The sequence below is a fragment of the Notamacropus eugenii genome, chromosome 5, assembly GCF_028372415.1.
Source record: "Notamacropus eugenii isolate mMacEug1 chromosome 5, mMacEug1.pri_v2, whole genome shotgun sequence".
Classification (NCBI taxonomy): Eukaryota; Metazoa; Chordata; class Mammalia; order Diprotodontia; family Macropodidae; genus Notamacropus; species Notamacropus eugenii.
In genome coordinates, this window is record NC_092876.1 from 173,190,623 (window position 1) to 173,218,604 (window position 27,982).

The 27,982-nt window shown below is 39.9% G+C and overlaps 1 protein-coding gene and 1 pseudogene across 1 annotated transcript in view; one reads left to right on the top strand and one right to left on the bottom strand.

The window, feature by feature from the left end:
* The window catches only part of ACRV1 (acrosomal vesicle protein 1), a 65,836-nt gene extending 59,503 nt beyond the window's left edge, over nt 1-6,333 (top strand). The window contains exons 4-7 of the mRNA XM_072611501.1: nt 1,638-1,708; nt 2,482-2,520; nt 3,740-3,847; nt 5,505-6,333. Coding sequence (XP_072467602.1) covers nt 1,638-1,708; nt 2,482-2,520; nt 3,740-3,847; nt 5,505-5,626 — 340 coding nt within the window. The 3' untranslated portion in view covers nt 5,627-6,333. The remainder of the gene's footprint in view (nt 1-1,637; nt 1,709-2,481; nt 2,521-3,739; nt 3,848-5,504) is intronic.
* An 8,598-nt stretch (nt 6,334-14,931) lies between these two features.
* LOC140505485 (nucleophosmin pseudogene) lies at nt 14,932-16,945 on the bottom strand (annotated as a pseudogene).
* Between the last annotated feature and the right edge of the window lie 11,037 nt (nt 16,946-27,982).

Genomic DNA, 27,982 nt, shown 5'->3' on the forward strand with positions numbered 1-27,982 from the left:
AAGATAGATAGAAAAAGAAATATTCATTCTTACTTCTTCTATTCTGACCTTGACTATACGTCATAGTAAGTTCAAAGTAATTCATTTGGAATATGAAATAAAATCATCACACAGGAAATGATTTTATTGTAAATAATTGAAGTAGGGAGTGCAATGGTTTTACAACTCATGAGTTTCTTTAGGCACGTGTTATTACAAGGTACAACGTAAATACTGAAAATACCTTTCATTTAACTTGCATCATATTAATGAATGAGTTGATTTACATTGTATTTATATATTTTAAAAAAGACCACCTAAAATCAAAGTATTCTACTTGGTAAATGAACTACTTATGCAAATTCAGTGCATACTCCTGATGGGATATGCAAGAACTGGTTGCTAAAGTAGAAATAATAAGAACCTTAGAAAAGTCATCGCTGTATATCTGTTTGCAATAGAAAAGGCAAGGAAAGTCAGATGTAACACTTGGCCCAAAGAGTATCAAGATGCCAGGTTAAGAGAATTTTAACTTTAGAAGTCTCAGACTAAAAAATTGGAACCTCAGAGAGCATCCTCTTATTGAAAAATGGCTGGACAAACTGGTATAGGAATGAAATCAGATGTTCCTGTGCCATAAGAAGTGATGAAATGGACAATTTCAGATGAAACTCTAAAATTATGAACTGAAGTAGACCACAGTGACCAGAGCTAGGAGAATTTTCTCATTCGAAAGTCAGGTTTGGGGGAACAGGATGAATATTCAGAGGCAAGAATAAGGGTCAAAGAAATCTGGCACATGCACAAGAGAAAATTCAGAGCTCATATTATGCTATGGCATATGGATTAAAGATATGGAGTTTGAGCTAGAATCTGGAGTAACTAGGGGTAGGAAAAAGTATGGTTGAAATATAGCAACAAAATCCCAGGGTGGTAGAATTTGGGGCAATTAGGTGGTACAGTGGTTAGGGCGCCAGGTCTGAAATGAGGAAGACTCATCTTCCGGAATTCAAATCTGACCTCAGACACTTACTAGCTAGGTGACCCTGGGCAAGTCACTTAATGCTGCCTGCCTCAGTTTCCTCATCTGAAAATGAGCTGCAGAAGGAAACAGAAAATCACTCCAGTATCTTTGCCAAGAAAACCCCAAATGGGGTCACAAAGACTCAGATATGACTGAACACCAAAAAAAAGAGTGGGGAAAACCCTGAATTTGGAGTCCAAAGACCTGGGTTGGGATATCAGTTATGTTACTTACTAGTTGTACCATGTTGTGATGGTCAGAGTTTCTCTGGTATCATTTTCCTGTTTGTAGGATGAGGGAATGGGGCTCGATGATCTCCAAGGCCACTTCTAGCTCCATAGCTTCATCTGTGACTCTAAGCACCAGGAGGGAGGAAAGGGAAGGAGAGGCCAGGGCAGTTCTCTATGATTCAGGGTATATGAATAGATTGAGGTAAAGGGTTGGAGGGGCAGAGAAGAGGTTTGGGATGAAGGTAGATGGGGGTCTTTGGTAGGTGTTGTCCTTTCCCCAGACCTGATTGGTTATTGCCCACTGCTCCAAGGTGATAAAGAAGCAGATAGGGGAAGCTGGGCTGCAGTGGCTAGTTAAGTGCTCATACTTTATCAAACCAACAATGGCTCCTCTGTGTACCTAGATCAAGATCTGGTGTTTTGATGGACAAGTTCTTACTGTTGGGATTTGTAACACTGCTCTGCTTAATGGATGGTGAGTTGCTGGGATTAAGATCGGGGTATGGAAGAAAGATGAATTCCCTAACTCATAGCTTCTGCCACTATCCCTAGAAAATGCCAAATGAGAAGATCCTCCCCCATCCCAGAGATAAATATGGTTCTGAAGTGTATATGGGAGCCAGTATCCCATTGACTGTCACCTCCCAGTCAGGGCAGAGAGTATAAATTCCAAAACAATTCTTCTGAAATCTCCTATTTCAGGACCTATATCTATCTCATTAGACCCTTCTCCATTCTACTTCTAATAGCATTTTACATGTATTATTTCATTTTGTCCTTATGTCCCTGTGAAGGAGATGCCATTATTATCTATATCTTACAGAAGGAGAAACTTGGGCTTGTCCGAGGGTCACAGAGCTAATAAGTGTCTGAGGCAGGATTCAAACTCAGGTCTCCTAGCTTCAACTTCAACACTCTAGCCACTGTGCCACCTAGCTATCTTGGGTGTAGAGGTAGTTAAATCCTCCTCAGTTTCCCAGCAGGCCAAATCTTCTCTTCCCTCATTCAGCCTAGGCCCTGAGGTCTTCCATATTGTCTTCTTCCCAAGCCAAGCCTCCAGTAGCCTCCCATATGTAGCCCTCCTTCATCCTCATCCCATGGATTGATTCCTGAAGAATCAACTCCAACTGGCTGGCAGGAACAATATAGAGAAATTCTATAGTGGAAGGAAGGTTCCCAGAGGTCTGCAGAGGTATTAGAGTTGGGGTATAAAATACCCAATGACAATATGTTTGTATCTTTTTGCAGCTTTATGTGGCCCGTATGTCAAAAAACCAGAAGCTTTCCGTGAGTGTGATAGGATGTACGGACAGATCCAAACCCTCAGCACAGACACATGAGCCTTTGCCCTTTCAATTCCCCTAGACCCCAGTCCCAGCCCCATAGAGTTATTTGCTTTATCCTTTCCATCTCTACCCCCTCCAGCCCGGAGATAGTTAAGCCATGTATAATAAAGCCTGTAAAGGGGGTCAGGTACAATGAGGCACATTTTAACATAACTCTTTATTAATACACATTTAATGTCGGAAAATTCCACTTTCCATGGCATGGGGGGTAAAGTTGGGGGAGAGAGGGGAAGGGGAGGACAGTAACAGAAAAAGCAGTTTTCAAACCTTGCCTAGGACACACAAATGTCTTGTCTGGGTTCGTTTACAAACAAGTCTCTCATTCCTATCTCCTACAAACAAACATCTAGGCTCAGAGAACAGAGTTCCTTTCCCAGTCTCTCACATCCCACAGCCTCATGCACATCCCTCCACTTATGGCCCTACTTCTCAACATGAGGACAGTACTCCTTTCCAAGACTGCTCATGAGTTACTCAGTCCAGGAGAGTTGTCTTAGAATCACTGAGGAGGAAAGGATCTTAGAAATATTCTGGTCCATCCTCGTCACTTTAGAGATGAGCAAACTGGACCCTGAGAAATGAAACACCTCACCCAAGATAAGCTAACAATTTGAATGTAGAAGTTGGGACTCGAATCCAGATCTCCTTACTTACAATCACATGATCTGTGCCCTCCAACTCGCTATCTCTCATTGTTAACTGAAAATCATATTACACTTCAAAATGATATCACTCAGAAAAAAACAATATAGGTTTGATAAATTATGAGTTCAATGATCTTAGAAAAATATGGAAAGATTTGAATGAAAGAATGAAGAGCAAAATAAGCAGGACCAAGAGAGCATTGTATACAGTAATAGCAATATTGTTCTAAGAATGGTTTAAGGTCATTTTACTGCATAATTCATATTATTTCTCCCTACAAAGCTGCTTCCTCAAGCCTTCTTTCCTCCTGTCTTCTCTCTTGACAAGTCATCATCAAGGTCTTTAGGAACTGATCTTTTAACATGGAGTATGAGCTTCTGAAAAAAAGGGACCAAGGCAATTTCAGAAATAAATCCCCCAACTCCCTGACCTTCACGTATCCATATAAACACATAAGCACACAGGCCTCCTGAGCCCAGGCCTCAGCCTCCATATTCTAATTTTCTGTCCAACAGCTCTACGATGCAACCATTGTGAACCCAAAAAACCATGTGATGATGAAATTAATAGCTGCCTGGCTGGCCCTAGACAATTCTGCAAGACAGTGAAGATTTATTTCTCCAGTAAGTGAGACTGGACCCATGACAGAGACCATCCAAAGAGACAGCATCCCCATCTCCTACCAGCTCCCTATAGCTTAGACTGTAGACATGACCATCTCACTTCCCTCCCACCACCCCATAGGGCACATAGCAGAGGACATCCATAGTCACTAATTCTGCCTAGCCTTGGGGACAAGTTGAGAAGACATGGAGTCACAGAGAGGCATGGAGTATGTCCCCTTAGGACCTCACCAACGTCAGATTTCAAGACTGAAACATGAGAGAGAAATAGTACCAGATTCAGGGAGTCAAAAACTAAGTACCAGGCAAGGGCCTCACTTAATTGGTTTTCTCTGCTTACCAGAGATTTATGGGCTTATGCAAGCATAAATCCTTGACAGTTTGTGTGAATTCCCAAGGGGCCATGTATGCATCAAGAATGAACTTCGACTCAGGCAAGCATTAGGGAGGGGAGAGGATTGAAGTGGTTCACAATGACAAGCACCTTGAGTCTATATGACTAATTTATGAAGGAGTATGTGCTAGTTTGGGGTACCCTTGCCATGGAATAATTTGAGCCCTCGAAGAGCAAGGAGGAGAGAGCCTTTAATGAGAAAGCCTCTACATGAGTGGCACATTTCTAAACCCCAGTGGCTTCTGCATTGGAAAACAGGGAGCCTGGAATGGGGGCCAAGGGAAGGAAAGGAATCACGAATGTTTTGCATGATAAAGAGAAGATAGGGTGGGGAATGATAGTTGATTGAAATACTTAGGACCTAGAGCTAGAGAGGTCTAATCCCCATACCTTCACACACACACACACACACACACACACACACACACACACACACACACACACACACACACACACACACACACACACACACACGGTTGTTGTTATTTATAGATGAGGAACCTGGGGCTTAAAATGACTTGCTCATTCTCTGTTATTCCAGAAGGCAGAGATAGGAGCATTAAATAGAAATGTATAGGAAAGATGTAAGTTCAATATAAGAAAACTACCTAGAGGTATCAAACAATGTATTGATGTGCCTCGATAAATACTGAGTTGCCCATCAATGGAAATGCTTGAGCAAAGGTTGGATGGCTATCTGTCAGGGATGCTATGAAAAGAATCATAGGATTTAGAGTTAGAAGAGATTCTGGAGATGATCTTGTCCAGTTTACTCATCTGATGAGGAAACTGGGGAAATTTGGAATAGATGATCACTCATCCACATAAGGACAGCTAGGTGACACAGTGGATAGAGTGCCAGGCATGGAATCAGGAAGACTCATCTTCATAAGTTCAAATCTGGCCTCAGACATTTACTAGCTATGTGACCCTGGGCATGTCATTTAACCCTATTTGCCTCAGTTTCCCCATCTGCAAAATGAACTGGAGAAGGAAATGGCAAACCACTCCAGTATCTTTGCCAAGAAAACTCCAGATAGAGTCACAAAGATTTGGACATAAGAGAAAAACATTTGAATAACACCCACACAGAATCAAAGGATCTCAGAGTTGGAAAAGTCTTCAGAGATCATATGATCCCATTCATACCTCAGCAGGAATTTTCTCTACAAGATTCTTGATATGTAGTTAGTCAGCCTCCTAAGGTCTCTTCCAAAGTTAAGATTTGATGGCTTTCTTCACTTCCCCTTTCCCCACCCACAGAAAGCAATTACTCATCAATTCTGACCTGTGCTAGAAAGTGCAAGCCAAAAAACAAGACTTCCCATGGCTTTGAAGTAGAAATCTTGTGCTGTAATGATGAAGACTACTGTAATGTGGACTAGAAGGTCCAATGGCCCTGTTTTGTTCCCTCAGAAGAACTCCTAGTCCTGCTCTCCCTGTTGTATAACCCCAGCTCCTGAAGGCTATCACCTCCTCTATCAGCATCCCTTATGCTATCTTCTCTCCTCCCTCACTACCTTCCCAGTACCTGACCCCTCCATTCCCAAACTCCCTTTGTTCCTCCTCTAACTCTGCTTCCCACTGCTTCCCGCTCAGAATGTCTGGGTGGTCGGGTTTTCATCATAATAAAGTTGACATTTACATAGCACTCTTAGGTGTATAATGCATATACATTGTTTTTTTAATGAAAAAAAGACTCCCTGCCTTCACTCTCATCAATAAAAAGACATCCTTCTTCCCCTCTATTATCCTTCCTTTCCATGGGGCTCTAGGACCCTTCATTTTCTGTACACCAAGAACTCTCAGCCTCTAACTATGGACTAGGGAGGAAGGAGGGTTGCTGAGGGGAAAAGGCAAGGGCTACCTTTCTACTCACATCTAGTAGCTCCAGAAAACTAGCCAGAACTTCTTTGGGGCTCCCATAGACATCAGGTCCCTGGACAAGTGGGGAAAACAGTGACTTTGCAGGTCTGGTGTTGATCAGAAAGCTGACTCCCCACACTCTGCCATCCTGAGCCTCCCCTGAATATAGCTGCAGACATGATGAGCTCAGGCGAGCAGCAGAAGTAGGAGAAAGTGGGATAGAAAAGAGCCCCAGTAACCCCTTTTCTCCAAAAATAAATTTTTAGTCAATAATCAATAAATATTTATTAAATGCCTATTATATACCAGACACTGCACTAAGCTCTAGGCATACAAATACAAAAAAGAAAGACCTCAAGGTGCTTACAGTCTAATGGAAGAAGACAATTTACAAAAAAAAGTAGAAAGGGGAAAGGGGAAAAGAGGGAAGGTACTGGAAATGGGGGGAAAGTCAGAGAAGTCCCAGTAGTAAAGTCAGGTGAGAAATAAGGAGCTATTCAGCACTGAGCTACTTCCTTAAATGAAGAGTTCAGACTCCAATCAGAGAGGTAGAGGATAGTGATGAGGCCGGGGATCAAGACTGATGAAATCTTACAGGATGATGAGGTTTTCCCAATAATGGGCCTCCTGGAGCATGGTAGAAAAGTCAAAGAAGTCTCCAAGTAGTTTGGGCCACAGAGAGTAGGAAAAATTGAAAGGGTGCGGTGACAGAAACTACAAGAATACTTTTATCTCTCTCTCAGAACTTATTCTCTATGAAGCAGAACAGGAGCCGCATGCAGAGCGGGTTGTCTATTTGTTATTTGTGGATCCCTATTGCAGGAAGAGTGGAGAAAAGTAGAGAAAGGTTGACTTAGAATGAACACTAGAACAATGACCACTGCAGACCAACCACCCACTTTACAACCTTTGAACTCTGGGTAGATGCCAATGAGTGCCCACACCATAAAAGGTCGGTGGCGCTTGGGGAGTAGGAAGGAACTAGGCCAAGTCACCCTCTCCCACCCTCTTCCTGCCTTAGGGAGTTCTGGCTTCAGTAGAGAAGAATGACACATAGCTATTCCCCTAGCTTAGGAGCTACCCCATTATTCAGATAATTCATTTGTCTTCTCTTCTCCTTCCCTAGTCTTCTCCTCCTCCTACATATCCTTTCCTCCTCATGAGTGTGGGAAACAGGCCAAGATCTCATCAATTCCTAGCCAGTCAGAACTCACCTAATACTTGCACTGCTCATCACCCTGAGAGCACCCAGTCAGCTCACTTCTCCCTTTATGTTTTGTCCTACAAGAAACTGTTTTTGGCCATACTCGAAAATACCCCTGTAGAAGGCATACTCTGCAAGGATACCATGAAAACCCCTCCAGGGGTCCTGGGAAAGTAGAAAACATATAGTTGGCCAAGTGTCCAGAAAACAGGGTGCAAGAGAAAGAGGGACTGCAATCCCCTAGACCCTATTCAAATTCCACTTTGCATTTCAGCCAATCAATTAACATACTATTAAGTACCTACTATGTGCCAGGCACTATACTAATCACTAAGGATACAAAAAAAAAAAAAAATCAAAAGGTGATTCCTGTGCCCTCAAAGAGCTAACAATCTAATGAAAGGGAAAAGATGCAAACAAATATATACAAAGCAAGTTATATACAGGATAATTAACAAGAAATTGAGTTAATTAACAATGGAGTTAAAGGGGGTTGGGGCAGGCTTCCTATAAAATGTGGGATTCTAATTGGAACTTCAAAAAAGCAACAGAGGTCACTAGTCAGGGTGGAGGAGGGAGAACATTCCAGGCATGGGGGACAGCCAAAGGAAATACCTAAAACCAAGACATAGAGCGTCTTGTTTGTGGAACAGCCAAGAGGTCAGTGTCACTGGATTGAGGAGTACATGTCAGAGAGCAAAGAGTAAGAAGACTGGAGAGGCAGGAAAGGGTTGACTTGAGCCCAAATCTGCTCCATCACTCCCTTCCACTTTCTATTAATCTGTTTAAATAGGTCTATGTGCAGGAACAACCATGTGAGTCCAAGAGTATCTCATTGGAAAATTCAGTTGAGTTCATCAATAACTGACTGAATGAAAGAATTAATAAATAAATGAACAAATTCATTAATGAAAATGTTTTTTGGAGTGCTTACCACATGCATGGTACATAGTAAGGATACTAAAAGAAAAGCCAGATAAGCCCTGTTCTCAAGAATCTCCCAGTCCAGTAAAGACATCACAAACGGAGGCTTTAGATGGAAAACTCAGTGGTCTTCAGAGTGCAGCGGCAAGGTAGACTGAAATGTGTCTTTTAATGCCATTCTCAGTGATAAGACTATTCCCATTTCTAATGAACTCTCTGACAATGCCAAGGACTTTGATTAAAGCTTTCTTTCTGGGACCCAGTAGCTATGGCCTACAGAAACTGCCAGGTTAAATGCCCACCAGGGCTCTTCCCTGGTTGATGGCTGCAGGGAATAGGCTGGAATAGGAAGGGTGGTACAGGGAGTGCAGATCCCTAGGATATCTCTGTCTGTACATGAGGAGAGGTTGAATTGGTTAAAATGGTGACAGTAGCTTATGCTGCCTGGCACAAGCCACCCCTATTTATTCTTTCTAGACAGACTGGCTTGCCTCCTGCATTCATGACAGCTGGTTATGCTGCTGGCAGGAATGGCAGGTTCTTTCTCCACAAAGATTGCTCCCCTTTTTAAGGGCTGTGGGGTCTGGGTTAGAAGTAGAGCTCATAGTTGAGAGGGAAGTGGTGGCACACTCTGCTGGAAGCTTTTGAACTTACCTGCCCATTTTTATCAGTATCAATAGTTGGTGAAATTTTCATTAATTGAAGCATTGATTTACTTTTGTAGGTAAAACTGGAGATGCTAAGGAAAAAATCTGATAAAGTACTAAACTCCAAATAAATGAGAATATGCAAATACTGTGCTGAAATGAAGAAACAATATCATACCAACCTATCAATGAATATATGTTTATATGTGCCTGATGTGTAGAGATAGCCTATGCTATGCCCTGGAAAAGATATAAAGTTTAAAAGCATCATGATCCCAACTCTCATGGAACTAACATCTGGTAGATTAATGAGATGCAAACATATTTAACTATAATATACCACATTACATATAATTCAATTAGAGAGTTACAAAATAATAATAATAGTAGCTAGCTTTAAGGCTTGCAAAACACTTTACAAATATCTCCTTTCATCTTCACAACCTTGGGAGATCAATGCTATTATTACCCCTATGTTACAGACTAGGAAACCAAAGTAGACATAAGTTAAGTGACTTGCCTTTGTGCCCCAAGGTTGTCTCACTGGAGAAACTAGATTAGGGAGTATAAGAAATAAACTAAAAATGTTCTCATGGAAATAACCTTGCTTGCTTGAATGTTCTGCTTGCTTGCCTGTAAAAACCTATATAAATCTTGGCTATCCAGTTAATAAATGAGAGCTGTTCTTTACAACACTTCGTCTGGCCCGTGTCTACTTTTCTTTCACGTTCTCTCAGCATTTAATTGGCAGCCCCCGCATCTAGTCCGTGGAAACGTTACTCTAGCCATTCTTCCTTTTTCTCTTTTGCTGATTCTTTATTCCTTTCTTAGCCTATTAGACATTTTGCATTTTATTACTCTAGTAGGCCATTAGCTTCATGAGGGTAGCAACTATGGCATATCTAAATTTTATATTTCTTGTAGATCATAGTGTTCTCTACATACCAGATACTTACATAAGTATTTCTTCATTGCTAGGTTGGCATAATATTGTTTATTTCAGAGACCTGAAGTCAGGAAGACTCATCCAAACCTGCAGAAGTCAAAGAATATGAGGACTGGGAAAAATAAAATAAAAGTAATGGGGTTCAGTTATTCAGAATTCATTGCTAATCAATGACAATACTTTCACTAAAGTGGTAGGGCCAGAGATCAGATTGCAAAGGGTTTTAGAGAAGGTAAGAAGCGAGGAAATGGCGACATCATGCACAGACAATTTTTTCAAGGTTTGTTTAACTATTAAAGGAAAGAGATTGTTAATGTCATGTTAGGCTGGATAAAAAAATATATAGCATTCTGAACTAAGGAGGCAACAGTTCCACTGTACTCTGTCCTCGTCAGAACACATCTGAAGTACTGTATCTAGTTAAAGTGTTTCACATATTAGGAAGAATATTGGTAAGCTAGAAAATATCAAGAGCAAAAAAAGTCAAGATAAATTGATCAACCGATCAATCAGTAAACACTTACTATCTACTTTGAGTCAGGTACTGGGCTAGATGGTGAAGGATCCAAAGATCATGACATTTGAAGACAAGATAAAAGAGTTCAGGATGTTTAGGCAGAAGAAGAAAGGATTTATGGGATACTTAATAGCTATCTTCAGATATCTGAAGAGCTGTTTACGACAGAGAGAATAAATGTGTTCTTCATGGCTTCTGAAAACAGAAACAAGAGTAATAGATTAATGTTGCGGAGTCCCAGCCATCAGAGCAAGAACTCACTATTTGACAGAAACTGTTGAGAAAACTATAAACAGTCTGGCAGAAATTGGGCACAGGCCAACATCTCATACTGTATATCAGGATAAACTGAAAATGGGAGCATGATTTAGACATATAGAGTAACATCAAAAACAAATCAGTAGAGTATAGGAAAAATAAAATTTCATATCTATTGATAAAACAAGTTCATGACCAAACAAGAGTTAGAGGTTCATGGGAGGTAAAATGGACAATTTCGCTTACATAAAGTTGAAGGCATTTTGTACAAAGAAAACAAATACAGCTAAAATTGGAAGAAAAGCAAAAAAACAGAGGTGGGGAAATTTATGCAGCAAGTTGCTCTAATAAAGATTATTTCTCAAATATATGGGGAACTGAGTCGAATTTAAAAGACTAAGAGTCATTCCCCAGCTGATAAATGATAAAGGGATATGAACCAGGGATCTTTCAGAGGAAGAAATCAAAGCTATAATTAGTCATATTAAAATGTTTTAAATCATCAATAACTAGACAAATTAAAACAACTTGGAGGTACTCATACCCATCAGATTAGCTAAGACGACATAAAAGGAGAATGACAAATGCTGGAAGAAAGATGGGAAAATAAATACACTAAAGCACTGTTGGCAGAACTGTGAACTAGTTCAACTATTCTGGAAAGCAGTTTGGAACTATGCCCCCAAAACTATTAAACTTGGTATACCCTTTGACTCAGCAATACCACTACTAAGTCTAAATCCCATAGAGTTCAAAAGAAAAGGAAAAAAAATCCTAGCAGCTCTTTTGGTGGTAGCAAAGAAATGGAAACTGAAGGGGTGTCCATCAATTGGGTAACTACTGAACAATTAATGATATATAAATGTGATGGATTAACATTGTACTATAAGAAATAGTGCATAGGATGGCCTCAGAAAGACATGTAAAGACCTATATGAACTGATGCAAAGTGCAATGGGCAAAAACATAGAATAATTTACACAAGGACACCAATATTGTCAATACAATATAATCAACTTTGAAAGACATAGTCATTCTGATCAACACAATGACCCACCACAATTCCAAAGGACCCGTGATGAAAAGTGATCTCCATCTTCAGATAGAAAACTGATGAACTCAAAATACAGATTGAAGCATATGTTTTCTCACTCTCTTTCTTTTTCTTGTTTTTATTTTTCTCTAGAACATAGCCAGTTCAGAAATTTGTTTTGTATGACTACATATGTTAATGGATTTTGCATGGATAGTTTTTTAAACAGCAAATTATAAAAAGGATGGTCTCAGAAAAAATCTAGGAAGACTTGTATTAACTGATGCAAAATGAAGGAGCAGAACCAGTGGAACAATTCATACAATAACAAACAAAAAATTTATACTATATTATAAATACAGATCTAAAATACTTAGTAACATTGATTGACACAATGACCAATGACAATTCCAAAGGGCTCTTGATGAAACATGCTATTCATCTTCAGAGAATAAGCAAAGGGACTCAGAGTACAGATTAAAACATATTTTCTTCTTTTTCTGTCTTTTTCTTTTTTGGTAGGGGGAGATGTTTAATTCAGGAATTCATACGGTTTACTAAAACAGAATAAAAATAAAGTGCAGGGTTAGGAGTTAGGAGTAAAAAGTCCACTTTTGTGCAGAGTCTGAAATCTCAACTCCTCTTTATTATGAATTTAACCATGTTGAATTTAAAGCTCCCAAGAAGCAAGCAAATGTGCTTTGAATCTCCTAAAAGTGCTAGAAATCTTAACTTTCTCCATGTAGTATACTGTCTTGATTTTTCCCAGGTGTACCTCAGTGCCATTTTAGGGAAGTGCTCTCCATCACCTTATTTTCAGAGAGTCTAAGGTAAAAAATTAAAATTCATTAATTGGAGGTAGGAAGGATGAAAAACTGAGTGTCTCTTCCACTAAAGGATCCATTTGGTCTAGAACCACACATGTGGTCCACAGCAGGTTCACTCCCTAAGGAATCTGATCTTTCCTGCTTCTTTGGAGGAACACCGGTGAAGTAAGAGGAATCCTGCCCCAGTGACATCACTTGAGTATCTCTCTGGTGAGGGGATGCAATCAGCAAAAATTGATATACACCAGCTTGATTTATTTTCTTTGGTTCATTAAAGGGGCCATGCCCTGACTACTTCTTAAACAGGCCTATTCACTGAATGGGCATTATCTCACCCTAAGTGAGTACCTGAATAAACCTTGGCCTAAAGTGGCCATTACATCCTGGGGCATCTCCAGTCATCCTGACGAATATCTGGTCACTGGATCCAGATGGCTCAGGAGGAGAAAGTGAGGCTGGTGACCTTGTATAGCCCTCCCTCACTCAAAACCAAGTCAAGTGCAAGTCATGTCATCATTTCTCTGATGGCATGGTCTTCTTCAAAAACAAAGGACAAACACAACACTTAAAAGTACACAAAAATTAACAAAGTAAAAATCCTCAAATAAGCACCATGATAGAAATTCTGAAAAGCAAAGAAATTAACAAAATTAAAAGCAAAAATCACATTAAATTAATAAATAAAACTAGAATTTTATTTGTGAAGGAAAAAATGGTAAAATAAATAAACTATTAGCTAGTCTTATTAAAAGAAAGAGAACAAAATCTAATTGTCAGTATCAAAAACAAGGGAAGTCAATACAAATGAAGAGAAATAAAGAAAAGTATTAGAAATTATTTTGTGCAATTGTGTTCCAGCAGAACTAACAGTTTAATTGAAATTAATCAATACCTACAAGTATAAATACCCAGATTAAGAGAAGAAGAAATAAAGAACTTGAATAACAATTTCAGAAAAAGAAATTAGACAAACCATAAATGATCTGCCAAAGGAAAAAACCCCAGGACCAGATGATTTGTAAGTGAATTCTATCAAATATTTTTTTAAAAATTAGTTTCAATATCATGTAAACCATTTGTAAAAAGAAGGAATCCTACCTAATTCCTTCTATGATGCCAATATCGTCTTGATACCCAAACCAGGGAGAGACAAATCAGAGAAATAAAACTGTAGGCCAATGTCCTCAATGAGTAGCAACACAAAAATTCATGCAAAATATTACCAAAAGGACTATAGCAACACATCAAAAAGATAGTATACTATGACCAGAAAAGATTTATACCAGGAATGCAAAGTTGGCTCAATGTTAGGAAAATTTTAAGCATAATAAATCATAGTAAGAATAAAAAATAAAAATCATGATGATATCAACAGATGCAGAAAAACTTTTGACAAATATCACTCCCATTTCAACTAAAATGATTAAAAAGCATAGAAATAAAATATCTTTCCTCAGTTCCAAGTTCCACAGCATTTTTCTAACATTTCCTGTCATCCTATATTCACTTTTTCACTACTTTCTGAAAATGGGATTCCACTTGTAGAACTTCTGTGGGTTTTAACAGGTCACCTTTGGTTACCTCCAGCCATCCCCACAGGAGAATATTTACTCTTACCACTTTCCAGCTTCCTAGCTTTAGATATTGCCTTCCCCACTAGAATGCAATCTCTTTGAGGGTAAGATCTGTTTATCATTACTTTATTTATATCCCCAGTTATTAGCAATGACTCAGTGATTAGTATCTAGCACATAGTAAGTGCTTAATAAATGTTTTATTATTTAAAACAAAATATGTAATAGAAATGAATTAGAGGCATCCAATAAGATTAGGGGCAAAACAAAGAGTTCTGGTATCAGGTGAGAAAACCCCAGAAAAGTAGAAATGCTTACTATAAGAAAAGACTTCTCCAGAGTCTAAGGTGACAATGTCCTTGGCATAGGTTAGGGTAGGGGGAAAAAAGCCTGCAGAAGTTAGCAGCGAAAGCCACAGAGAACCAAGTATGACCCTAAGTATCACTATTAGGCTTGTGTCTGATAAATCCAATTTTAAAAGGTCCCATGTTCATAGTAATTCTGTTCTTGAAAGTATAGTTATAAAATGGTTTGTGATTATGCCCCCAGTAAGAGAGCAAAAACTCTCTAACAATGGACTAATGGGTTGAGATTCTAGTCCTGAACTAGGAAAGGTCACCCTCTCCTGTGTGGCTCTAAGAACTGTTCCATGTCCTCATGCCATGAACAACAGGACACCAGAAAATGTAAGGACAGGATCAAACACAGGACTTTTTGAGAAATAACATTGGGTACGTCAAATATAGTCTTTAACAAAATAAAAAGACACAATTAGAAACAGACCAGTTGTATCCAGTTGAAGTAAGGCAAAAGAACTCCCAGTTTCTTGTGTCTATTTGTTCTGAGTTCTCTAGCGATCAATGCAAGCATTTGTGTTTAAATATATATATATAATAGAGCTGTAAGCACAATTTATAGGTAACTTCTCTTGGTCTCTCATGGAATCTTGGTTTTGAAGAAGGGAATTGCAAGTGGTGTACATATTCCTGCTCCATGTGTCAAGGAAAGATGCTGCCACCTTCTTCTTTCCATCTCCTTATGTCCTCTCTCCAGCAGTATGTTGGAGCCAGTTTGAATCAGCCAAGAAAGCAGATTGTTAAATTTTCAGTATGAGCATTTTCACCTCAGGAAGTGCTGTAAATGCTGTAAGTGCTATAAATCAGGTTGATTAATTGCTACAGAAATAAGACAGAAAATTTTAACAAACTGCTCAAGATTATTTTCTTAAAGAGATTTCCTCCACAGCCACAGTTCTTGAATAACCTCCTGATCAGACATCCTGAAGCAATGCTTTACAAAGTTGATAAATCTGCCTTCCGCTTTGGGAAAGGAACTACCTTTTTCAATGCTTGCCTGCACTTTTGCTTTAACATCCTCTAGAGAAGTGGGTCTTTTGGAAGCCTTGTCCTGCTTTTCAAAGGATTCTTGACCTTTTGACCGTGGTATAGACAGTTTTGAATCTTTTCCATTCTGGTTTGATTTTTGTGCATTTTTTGTTGCAGTATCACAAATAGATTTCTTTACTGGAGGGGTTGTTCCTTCAATTTCCTCATCCTCAAAGTCATCACATCATCATCTTCATTGTCATCATCATCATCATCATCTTCATCTTCTTCAGACAGTTTTACCTTTTTCTGTGGAATCTTACTACCAACTCTGGGAGCAGATCATTTGCCCAACATATTTAAGACTGTCTTATCATCTTCCTCTTTGTCATCTGATTCTGCATCTTCCTCCAGTGCTACTAGGTACTGGCCACTCATGTGTATAGGACCGAAACTACATTTTAACCACAAAACTACTGGTGGTGTAATCTCAAAGTCATCTAGGGAAACTGTAGGCTGCACAGACATTTTCAAAGATGCCGTTGTTACTTTAATTGGATTGCCTTCATAGTTCAATGCCTCTGCTTCAACAATTTCAATTTGTCCTTTGTACCAGCCACTAAACTCACAGTCCACAATGACAACTGGTGCTCGTTTTCATCATTATCTACCTTAAAATGATCATCTTTGTCGGTTTTTAGTTTACAACCGAAGAGGAAATTCTGGGTCCAGAGGTGCTTCATATCCATTTCCATTGAGTCCTCCATCTGAGCAGCAATACTGAGGAAAGCAGAGCAGTATGGAGAAAAGAGCAGCAAGGCAGGTGGACAGAATGGTTCTCCTTTTTGACATTTCTTATGGCACAAGAAAATTCTATTGCATTCATATATCATAATTCACACAGCAGAAAAAACACTAGCTCCACAGCCAGAGGGCCTGGGCTCAGATCTTACCTGTGTGACTTTGAAAAAATCAATTAACTTCGTGGGCCTCGCTTTCCTTATCTTTAAAATGAAGAAGTTGGATTAGATAGGTTCTGAGGTACTGACACTTCTAGATCTGTGTTTCTGTGAGTTGACTATCTAGACAAGGAAGGTTTTAAAGGCCTGCCTTAAGATCCTGATTTCCACAGCTTTCTCAAGAATAGGCATAGCTTCAGTGGTTAGTACAGGATCTTTATTCATTTACCCAAAGTTTCTGCTTTCTTTGAATTTCAGAGCTAATGTTAGAAGTGAGCCTCAATCTCTACTGGCTGCCAGCTCCTACGCTTGTTGCTGAGAAAGCACTCCCCTGAAACTGAGGATCCATCAGTAATCAAGACTCTAGGACCACTTCTCTTCCTCACAAGGCTCCTAAAAATCTTGACTCTTCCACGTCTTCATAGTGTCCTCTCCTTCTACCAATGGGTTCCTGTGACAACTCAAACTAGTTTCCACTCCTCCTCTTCATGACCCCATCTTCTCTGAACCATAGCCTGCACACTCATTTGCATAGAGGCATCTTCTCCCAGGGTCATAGCAACAAACTGTATTGTTCTTTACCACCATATTCAGGCCAGTATGCCCATCATTTCCCAATAAACAGCAATGCCACTGGGCATGACATTTTGAGAGCCTCTTCTGAATATGACTGGTTAGATTTGAATCACTTAGCCCAGGGCCTGCGGGGGCCATGATTTAAAATAGAAAATACTGTTTCCTCTATCAAAGCCTGGAAAATAAATCACAAGCACTAACGTAGAAAGCCTGATTATAAAGAACAACAATAACAGGTTCTGGAAAGCCAGATTCCTATTTCTCTGCTAATTAACCCAATGGACAATACATATGCCTACATGGAACTTAAGTGAAGTTTGGTGCATTTCTAAAACCATTAGTCCAATTGAATAAAATTATAAAATAGGGAAAGTTTAATTGATGTTCTCTCCTACCTCTCCTTTTTGTACCATCTCCATTCTTTAGAGAAAATGAGAAAGGATGTCATATCAGGATATTTGAAAGCATTTGGGGTTTTTAAAAATCATAATCAAAGGGGACATCATTATTGTCAAGTGTTTAAAGGGCTATCATATAGAAGAGGAATTGGTTTTTTTGCTTGGCCCCTGAGCAAAGAGCTAAGAGCACCGAGTAAAAATTGCGAAGAGGCAAATTTTGGCTCTCTGTAAGGAAAAACCTCCTAATTGCCAAGGCTACCTCAAAAAAAGAATAAAATATCTAAGCAAAGAAAGAATAATTTTTAAAATAATAAAATATCTAAATAAGGAATAATATCAAAAAGTAAATTTTTTAAAAAAAAGAATTGTTTTAGAAAGGAAGTTGGAGAGTGAGGTGGATTCGACTGTTTTTATTGATAAATACCAACTCTCCTGTGATTGAAATTCTTTCAGTGGATGGTTGGATAACCACTTGCTAGGACTAGACCTATAGAGAGGATTCCTGATTATTATTTATTTGTGAAATAAGACATCTTTATTGCTCCCTCAATCCAAGGCAAAATTTATATATAGACCTCTCTTCTTTTGATAATAATCCATTCCTGTCTGTAGGCACACCTAAGCTCACTGAGTTGTATAAAAACCTCAGTGTCTGGTACCTTATCCTGTCAGATGAATCTTCCTAAGACAGTTCAAATGGAAGTGATTCAGTTTCCTGGCATGGTGCTAGTAGACTGTACATGTTTCACAGGCATACAACAATTAGGTCAGCACAACAGCTCCATAGACCTTCAATTTGGTAGTGAGTGGGACAGACTTAGTGAAGACTCCTCAGATTGTAATTTTTCTCCCAGGGGTGAGGTAAGGCCTAAAGGCTCAAGGTTACAATATTTTTAGAATAGAATAGTTCCATATAAGGATATAAAACTGTGTAGTGTATTAGGGTCTCAATGATTGGACAAAACTTACATAATTCCTCAATGTCTTCATTTCAAAAGGGATTGGTTAGATTTCTTGTCTAGAATGTAAGACCATATTCTCAGCTAATGAGGATAATGGTCAGTGGGGGGAGGAGGGACTTGCGTTAGGGTCTATATAAATCACTGTCCTGTTCTTTGTCTTCGGCTTTCCTACTCCTACAGGTGAGCTCCGCTTCTCGAGAATCAAATAAATCACTTTTCTGTCATCACTTTGAGAGGCCTCTGAGTAATTGATTTATGTAGGGACCTGAGCCATCCCACACAGTAGTGAGTCTAATACCTCTTCTCTCCCACACTTTCCTTAGGAGCCTCTCAAACACTGAGCTAGCTCTGGCAAAGCATGTGTCAACCTCATTATCTGTGTGTACATCCCTGGAAAATATACTGCCAAGGTAAATTAACTGATCCACCTCATTCAAAATTTCTCCATTTGCTGTAACTGATGGTTCCACATATGGCTGGCATGGTACTGGCTGGTGGAGCACCTGTGTTTTCTTGGTATTCAATTGTCAGGCCAAAACTGCACAAGCAGTAGAGAATCGATCCATACTTTGTTGCATCTCAGCTTCAAAGGCTGCACTGAATACACAATCATTTGCAAACAGAAAATCAAGTACCATCACTCCCTCCACTTTTCATCTTGGCTCGTAGCCTTTTTCAAGTTAAATAATTTACTGTCAGTGTGGTAAGCTGATCTTTATGTTGTGTTTATCTTCACTGAAGGTGTCTGACAACTTTGCTGCTGAAAGTAGCATGCTACGATGCCTGGAACGTTCCAGCAGTGGGTAGATCAGACTCTGTGCTCTACTGCAGAATCGCAGGATCTTCTGGAGCAGGGAAGTGTTCCCGAATGCTGGTAGCACAGACAACCGGTAGGGCTGGACAGGGCAGGGCAGGGTGGAGAGGGGAAGGGAGAGAAGAAAATAGAAGCGGAGAAATGAGAAGGGGAAAAGAGGAGTATGGCACACAAGCTGGATGCCACTTGGCTTCAAATGCAGGCTGCTGGTGCGGCTGACTGTGGCAGCAACTTTCCACTACCTGTAATGAGAAGGTGACACAGGTAATTACTCTCTTTTTCCCAGTCTCAACTCTCTTTTTCTTCCAATTTACTCTCCTTCTTGCCTCAAATGCCCCCTTCTGTGTGTGTCTCTCTCTCTACCTGTTGAAATCTCTAGAAAGGTGGTAGAATCCAATGTTAAAGACATGCCAATTCTGTTACCAGAGCCTCTGGGTTTAAAACCTGACTGCAAATTATTGCTTATTTGACCACGGGAAAATCACTTAACCTCTCTAGTCCTTAGCGTCCTCATTTGTAAAATAAGAGTTAGAGCAGATGGCCTCTAAGGTCCGTGGGTGGTGCAGCGGAAAAAGCACTGGACCTAGAGTCAAGAAGGCCTGAGTTGAAATGTGGCCTGTCTCAGATTCTTCCTAGTCATGTGACTCTGGGAAAATCATTTAAGCTCTTATCTGCCTCAAGTTCTGAGCCTTACAATGGCAGTAATAAAAGTATCTACCTTCTAGGGTTGTTATGAGGATAAAATGAGATCATTATTTGTAAAGGTGATGTAGTAAATAGAGCACTGTTCTGGGAATCAGGAAAATATCTTCCTGAGTTCAAATCTGACATCAGATACTTGCTGACTATGTGACCCTGGGCAAGTCATTTCACCTTGTTTGCCTCAGTTTCTCATCTGTAAAATGAACCAGAGAAAGATATGGCAAACCACTCCAGTATCTTTGCCCAAAAAGAAGGGGGGGGATCATGAAGAGTTGGATATGACTTGATAAACTACACAACAATAATTTCAAAAAACACCCAGAAGTGGATGCAATATCCTTAATGAAGCCATCCTCAGCCAATTAGATTTCTACCTCCTAAGATTTCTCCAAACAATTGGCCTCTCATTTGCACTTCTCACACTCTTCACGGTGTGATAGTTGTTTTTGTGCATGGCTTTCCCTGTCACTGGATTATAAACTACTTGAGACCAATAAACCTTGCACAGAGTAGGTCCCCATCAACTTGCACATAGTAGGAGGCAGTAGAGTCAGGACAACTTCAGTTTAAATCCTACCTTAAACATTTACTAATTGTGGAGCATGGGGCAAGTCATTAAGTTTCTCTCAGCCTCAATCTTTTCATCTCTAAAAATGGGGATAACAAGAGCACTTGCTGGCATTATGCTATGATAAACAAAGGAGATAATATATATAAAATATTTTTGCAAACTTTAAAGTGAATGTTAGCTGTCTTTACCACCACCATTACCACCACCACCACTACCACCACCACCACCACTACCACCACCATCACCACCACCACCACTATCACCACCACCACCACCACCACTACCACTACTACTACTACTACTACTACTACACCACTAGTACTGCTGCTGCTACTCTTACTAGTACTATCAATATTGCTGTTGCTACTACCACCACCAGTACTACTACCACCACTACCACTACTACTGCTGCTGGTACTGGTGCTGCTGCAACTGTGACTGCTGCTGCTGCTTCTGCTGCTGTGACTGGCTACTATTATTGCTACTACCACTACTACTATTACCCCACTACTACCACCGCTGCTACTTCTGTGGGTGCTACTACTACTACTATTACTTACAATAATGATAAGAAATATATGCTGTATATTATAATATAGTACCATATAATATAATTACTACAATTACTAACATAATTTTTTTAAAAAATATACAACATGTGAAATCACTCCCCTCTTAATAGAAACCTTTGCCTCTTAAAAGCAGCGGCTACTTCATTTTGTCTTTGAACCCTCAGTGCCTGCTGCAGTGGTGAAAGCACATAGTAAATGCTTAATTTTTTAAAAAAAGTTTGTTGAATTGAATTGACTGCTGAACTCACCATTTTAATATTTGAAGGCTATTATTTTGGGGGAGGTTTTATGAAGGCTGTTATTTTTGGAGGCAACACAATCAATGTACCTGACTCTTCCTAAAGATGCCTCTGTAGAAGGCAACAGAAAATACACTTGAGCATGATTTCTTCTTGAACTAAGCTACTTGAGTCCTAAGATATATAAAGAAAAATGTGCTTTCACTCCCAAAATAACACCTTTAACACATTACTGCACTGATGTAATGGAAAGAAGGTGAATGAAAGTCACAAAACTATGGACTATACTTATTTGACAAGAGAAAAGATAGAAATAAGTAGCTTATTTTTTTGAGATGAAAGACTGAAACAGATAATTGAAAAAAATTTTCTGAAAGAATTCTTTATGATTTTTAAATAGGGGATGTTTGAGAGTCAGCAGGCAGATAACAGTGAGCTAATCATCATACATATGTGTAGGTTGAATATTTTCCCGCTGCCTTAGGGCTACTCAAATTTACATATCAGAAGCATAATTTCGTTACAATGGGGCCTACTGTATGTAGGGGAAAGAATGACAGGAAAAAATAGTGGGTTGGGGTAAAAGTTTGGGGAAGGCAGCTAAAAGGAAAAAAAACCATAAATATCAGAATACATGGAGGCAGGAACGATGGCTTATGGACTTACCCAAAAGCCTAAGTGGATAGTGCCCTGTACCTGGAGTTAGGGGGACCTTTGACTCCCACAACAATCCTGAGAGGTGGATGAGATTATTAGCCCAGATAAACAGAAACTGAGGCAAACAGAGGTTAAGAGACTTACTCAGGTTCACACAGCTACTGGGTGTCTGAGGCCAGATTTGATCCTCCTGACTCCAGGGTCCTTGTTCTATCTACTGCGCTACCTACCTGCCTGAATGTTATTTTTAGAAGACAATAAAATTTTTAATCTTTGAAATAAAAATAAAAAGCTTGGAAGGAAGCACACAGCCTTGTCTCATTCTATTGGTGACTGGGAAAGCTCAAAAGCAGCATTCATTATCCAGAACCCAGGCAAGCATGCAATTGACAATACTGATGAACTTCTCAAGGCAACCAAATTTTGACATAGTTTTCCATAAGCCCTCATGCCTGACAATATCAAAGGCCTTGGTCAAATCAATGAATACTGTGTACAGACCTCTATTCTGCTCCTGACATTTCTCTTGGAGTTGTCAGGAAGCAAGTACCATATTGATTATTCATCTGATCTTTCTGAAGCCTATTAGCTCTCAGGTAGATGACGATCTTCCAGGTGAAGGATCAGCCTATTAAGAGGGCTCTGGCAAGACTTTTGCCAGCAACGACTAAGAGAGAGACCCCCTGTGATTGTCATAGGACAATGTATTTCCTTTACCTTTATAGAGATGGACAAGGGAGGCATCCTTGAACTCCTAGGGTTCTCCTCTTCTTCTGTTGCCATATTACATGGAAAATTTCAGTCAGCTTTTGTATGATCAATGGACCCCCACCTAGCAAATCTTTAGAATCAGTACTAGGTGCTTTGCCACAGGAAAGGAACCTAATGACATTCAAAATCTCTTCTTCAGTTGGAAATTTGGCTAGAGAGAGACTGAATTCAACCTGAGGTAAATGGTCAGTGGCCTCAGCATTGATTGATGAGGGTCTATTAGAAACACTATGGAAGTGTTCAAACCCTCTCTCCAGGATCATGTCTTTATGTGACATATCAATGTGGCTCCATCAGCATTGAGTAATTGAGACACACCATATGTCTTTGGCCTGTAAATAACCTCCAGAGTGGGAATGTATGAGCTCCCAAAGGTAACCATCACCCAATTTGGTAGGGGGAACAGAAAACCAAAGATAGGATAGCATGGCATTAGAACTGAAGATTGATTATGGTAGGGAAGGGGGTAGGACCAGGGCACAAATTTATTCCTACCACACAAAACTCTTCCCATCTGACAGTGCTACTTTACTGAATTTATCTTTGTAAGAACACAGAACAGGAGAAAATAAGGAAGATGGGGCAATATTGACCAAGGCAGTCCAACAGAAATTAGATAAAAAGGGGAACACAAACCTGGTACAACCAACCTCAAGGATACAAAAAAGATTAAAGAAGGAACAAATGAAGGCATATCACCGTGACTGACACATAATGAGAGGTTAATAGATGTTGTATCTGTCCCAAGAAACTGAATAAAATTTACAATAGGCTGCAAGGAAAGAGAAATGATGAGAACAAAGCAAAGGAAAACTTCTCATAAAAACAGTAAAACAAAAACAATTTTACTTAAAATAAAAGGTTGAAGGGGAAGTAGGCTGGGAAGATTTTGAACTACTCATTTCAACTTGAACAAAAATATAATAGTCAGAAAAGGGGGGAAGAAACAGACAAAGAAAGAAAAAGAAATTAACAATTTAGGTAAATTCAAAGAAATTAGAACAAGAAAATAGAAGCAGAGAAAAGAGAAAACTTGTAGAAAGAGATTAGCATCAAAGTCGTGATAGCAAAATAAATCTCAGGAATGGTGATAGAAAAAGAAGAAAAAATCAATGCAAAAGAAATAAAGGAAAACAATAAGCCTAAAAATCGCATCTCTCAGTGTGAATGTATTAAGGATATAGATATACATATGGATGTTTTTGTATACTACATGTAAATACATACATATATACATGTACATATATGTGTGTAGATATGTGTGTATATGTGTATAAATACATATACATATATGTATACATTTATATATAGTGCCTTGCAAACTTTGAACCACTATATGAATTTTAGCTATTGTTACTATTGTTATTGTTAAACAACTAAAATGAAGGAGAGGCAAATTAGATAAGAAAATAAAACCCAATAATTTTTTTTTTATTTAACTTTTAACATTTATTTTCACACAATTTTGGGTTACAAATTTTCTCCCCTTTTATCCCCTCCCCCCCCAAACCCAAGCTTTCTAATTGCCCCTGTGACCTATCTGCTCTCTCCTCTATCCTCTCTCCCTGCCCTTGTCTCCGTCTTCTCTTTTGTCCTGTAGGGCCAGATAGCTTTCTTGACCCATTAACCTGTATTTGTTGTTACCCAGCGGTAAGAACATTACATTTGGTCCTAACGCTTTGAGTTCCAACTTCTTTAGCTCCCTCCCTCTCCACCCCTTCCCCTTGGAAGACAGGCAATTCAATATAGGCCATATCTGTTTAGTTTTGCAAATGATTTCCATACTAGTTGTGTTGTATAGGACTAACTATATTTCCCTCCATCCTATCCTGTCCCCCTTTACTTCTATTTTCTTATGGTCCTTTCCCTCCCCATGAGTGTCGACCTCGTATTTCATTCTCCTCCCCATGCCCTCCCCTCCATCCTCTCCCCCACCCTGCTTGTGCCCCTGTCCCCCACTCTCCTGTATTATGAGATAGGTTTTCCTATCAAAATGAGTGTGCATTATATTCTTTCCTTTAGTGGAATGTGATGAGAGTAGACCTCATGTTTTTCTCTTGACTCCCCTCTTTATCCCACCACTAATAAGTCTTTTGTTTGCCTCATTTATGAGAGATAATTTGCCCCATATAACTTCTTCCTTTCTCCTCCCAATATTTCTCTCTCACTGCTTGATTTCATTTTTTTTTTAAGATATGATCCCATCCTCTTCAATTCACTCTGTGCACTCTGTCTCTATGTATGTGTGCGTGTGTGCATGTGTGTGTGTGTGTACTCCCACCCAGTACCCAGATACTGAAATGTTTCAAGTTACAAATATTGTCTTTCCATGTAGGAATGTAAACAGTACAACTTTAGTAAGTCCCTTATGACTTCTCTTTGCTGTTCACCTTTTCATGGTTCTCTTCATTCTTGTGTTTGAAAGTCAAATTTTCTTTCCAGCTCTGGTCTTTTCATCAGGAAAATTTGAAAGTCCTCTATTTCATTGAAAGATCATTTTTTCTCCTGAAGTATTATACTCAGTTTTGCTGGGTAGGTGATTCTTGGCTTCAGTCCTAGTTCCTTTGACTTCTGGAATATCCTATTCCATTCCCTTCTATCCCTCAATGTAGAGGGTGCCAGATCTTGTGCTATCCTGATTGTATTTCCACAATACTTGAATTGTTTCTTTCCAGCTGCTTGCAATATTTTCTCTTTCACCTGGGAATTCTGGAATTTGGCCACAATGCTCCTAGGAGTTTCTCTTTTTGGATCTCTTTCATGCCGTGTTCTGCGGATTCCTTGAATATTTATTTTGCCTTCTGGTTCTAGAATCTCAGGGCAGTTTTCCTTGATAATTTCATGGAAGATGATGTCTAGGCTCTTCTTTTGATCATGGTTTTCAGGTAGTCCCAGAATTTTTACATTGTCTCTCCTGATTCTATTTTCCAGGTCAGTTGTTTTTCCAATAAGATATTTCACATTATCTTCCATTTTTCGAATCTGCGCAGTATGTTCTGAGATATCTGTCTTTCTCATAAAGTCCTGAGCATCCATCTGTACCATTCCAGTTTTGAAAGATCTATTTTCTTCAGTGAGCTTTTGAATCTCCTTTTCCATTTGGTTAATTCTGCTTTTGAAAGCATTCTTCTCCTCATTGGCCCCTTGTGCACCTCCCTTGCCAGCTGAGTTAGGCTAGTTCTCAAGGTGCCAATTTCTTCAAGATTTTTTTGGTTCTCCTTTAGCAGGGAGCTGATCTGCTTTTCATGCTTCTCCCTCATCCCTCTCATTTCCCTTCCCAGTCTTTCCTCCACCTCTCTAACTTGATTTTCAAAATTCCTCTTGAGCTCTTCCATGGCCCGAGCCCATTGGGTGGGCTGGGACACAGAATCCTCGATTTCTGTGTCTTTGCCTGATGGCAAGCATTGTTCCTCCCCATCAGAAAGGAAGGGAGGAAGTGTCTTTTCTCCGATAACGTACCCTTCAATAGTTTTATTTCTTTTCTCTTTTCTTGGCATTCCCTCCAACCAGTGGCCTGACCTCTGAATGTTCTCCTCACACCCACCTTGCCTCCTGGTCCTCCCAGCCAGCGTTTGGGGACTGAGATTCAAATGCTGCTTCCCGCCTTAGGGATTTTGGCGGGGGCAGGGTTGCTATTCAGTGTGAGAATTAAGTTCAGGTGGTCAGGGGCAGGGCTGCCTCTCTGGCTTGGTTCCCTCAGGGGGTTTATGCACAGACCTTCCACAATGGATCCAGGCTCCCGCCCGTTTGGGGAGCCCCTGTCTGCAGCCGCCTCTCAGCTTCTATCTCCTGGGGGGGCCCGAGCCATGGGGGCACCCCACTACCCTCTCAACCCGCCAAAGAGACTCTCTCACCTACCCCCGTCAGTCACCTGTTGGTGGGGGGGCTTGTACTGCCGCTGAAGATCCCGTCTCTGGAGCCTTCTCAGATCTGTGCCTCTCAGAGCTGCGGCCGCCGCCGCCGCAGTTCCGGGCTGGGCTCCGCGTCTGCAGTGCGACGGACCTTTTGCGAGAGGTTTGCAGGTCCCTCTGTGGGTGGGGGGACCCGCGTGGCCACTGGAGATCCCATCCCCGTAGCCCTCTCGGATCTTTTCCTCTCGGTGTCGTGGCCGCGGCAGGGCTGCACTCTGCTCCCCGTCCCGGCACCCAGTCCACGGCGCGAAGGATGCCCCGCGAGAGGTTTGCAGGTCTCTCCGGAGCAGAAATCTCCCTCGCTCCAATATTCCGTGGTCTCTGGGTGCAGAATTCGCCCTGGCGTGGTCCCCTCTAGCAGTTCTGTGGTTTGTGGGTTCGGAGCTATGTGTATGTGCATCTTTCTACACCGCCATCTTGGCTCCGCCCCTCCAATAATTTTTTATATACATTAAACAGATCTAAAAACTAAAGACACACAATGAAAATAAAAAACTAGAACAAAATTTAAAATGCCTAAAGGATTTGCAAAAAATCAGGAATTGTAATGCTATCTGACAAAGAAAATTTAAAATTCAAAATTTGAAATTTAAAATATCAAGAAGGAGATTACATCATGCTTAAAGCAACTGTAAATAATGAACGAATCTTCCTACTAAAAATCTAGGCACCAGATTACATAGCAGCTAAATTGATATACAATGGAGGTCTTCTATTGACCAGTTAACTAGTCCTCATGAGCATGCTCATTGTGCTCTGCTGATACCATTTCCACTTGGACTTCATAGAGTATGGGACAGTTGCTGCTTCTGGTCTGATTAACACACAGAGAACAGTATTTTTTCCATTGCCTGTTGATCCAGAACTGAAAATGCTTATAAAAGACACTAATGACATCACTTGAGGATTCTTTGCTTCCTGGCCATTTTGAGTGCAGAAGAAATGCTCTGTAGGCCTCTGGGTGTAGAGTGACATCAGGTACCCCCTCAGGTCAATATGTGCTGATGAATATGGACTTCTGTTCATTTTGTCTTTGCATTGGTACTTTCTTATTCTTAGTTGAAGGCTTATTGGACTAGGTTATGACCTTGTGAGCTTCAAAAGTTGCTTAATTATTTTTCCAGTCTTCATCATTCTTTGTTACAAGGCATGGCTTGATGGGCAGGAGAGAAGAAATATACATAATTAGAAATAGAAACTATACAAAAATAGAAGACATCGATTTTTAAAAAATCTAATATTATCTAATCTATACATGAATGATTAGTCTTTTCAGGTTGCATGAAGTTAGGAAGAGAGTTAGAATCTGAAAAGGGTAAGGATGAACATGAAACAAATATATTATAAATTCTTGTCAGTAGCAGTCATAAGAACACTTAGAATACGCCAATAAAAGCTGGTACTCATGCAGATGCAAAAAGGAAGCTATAGCTTGATAAGATATAGAAGAAATGCTTCTTTCTTGTGGTTCATTCCATAGGTTATAAC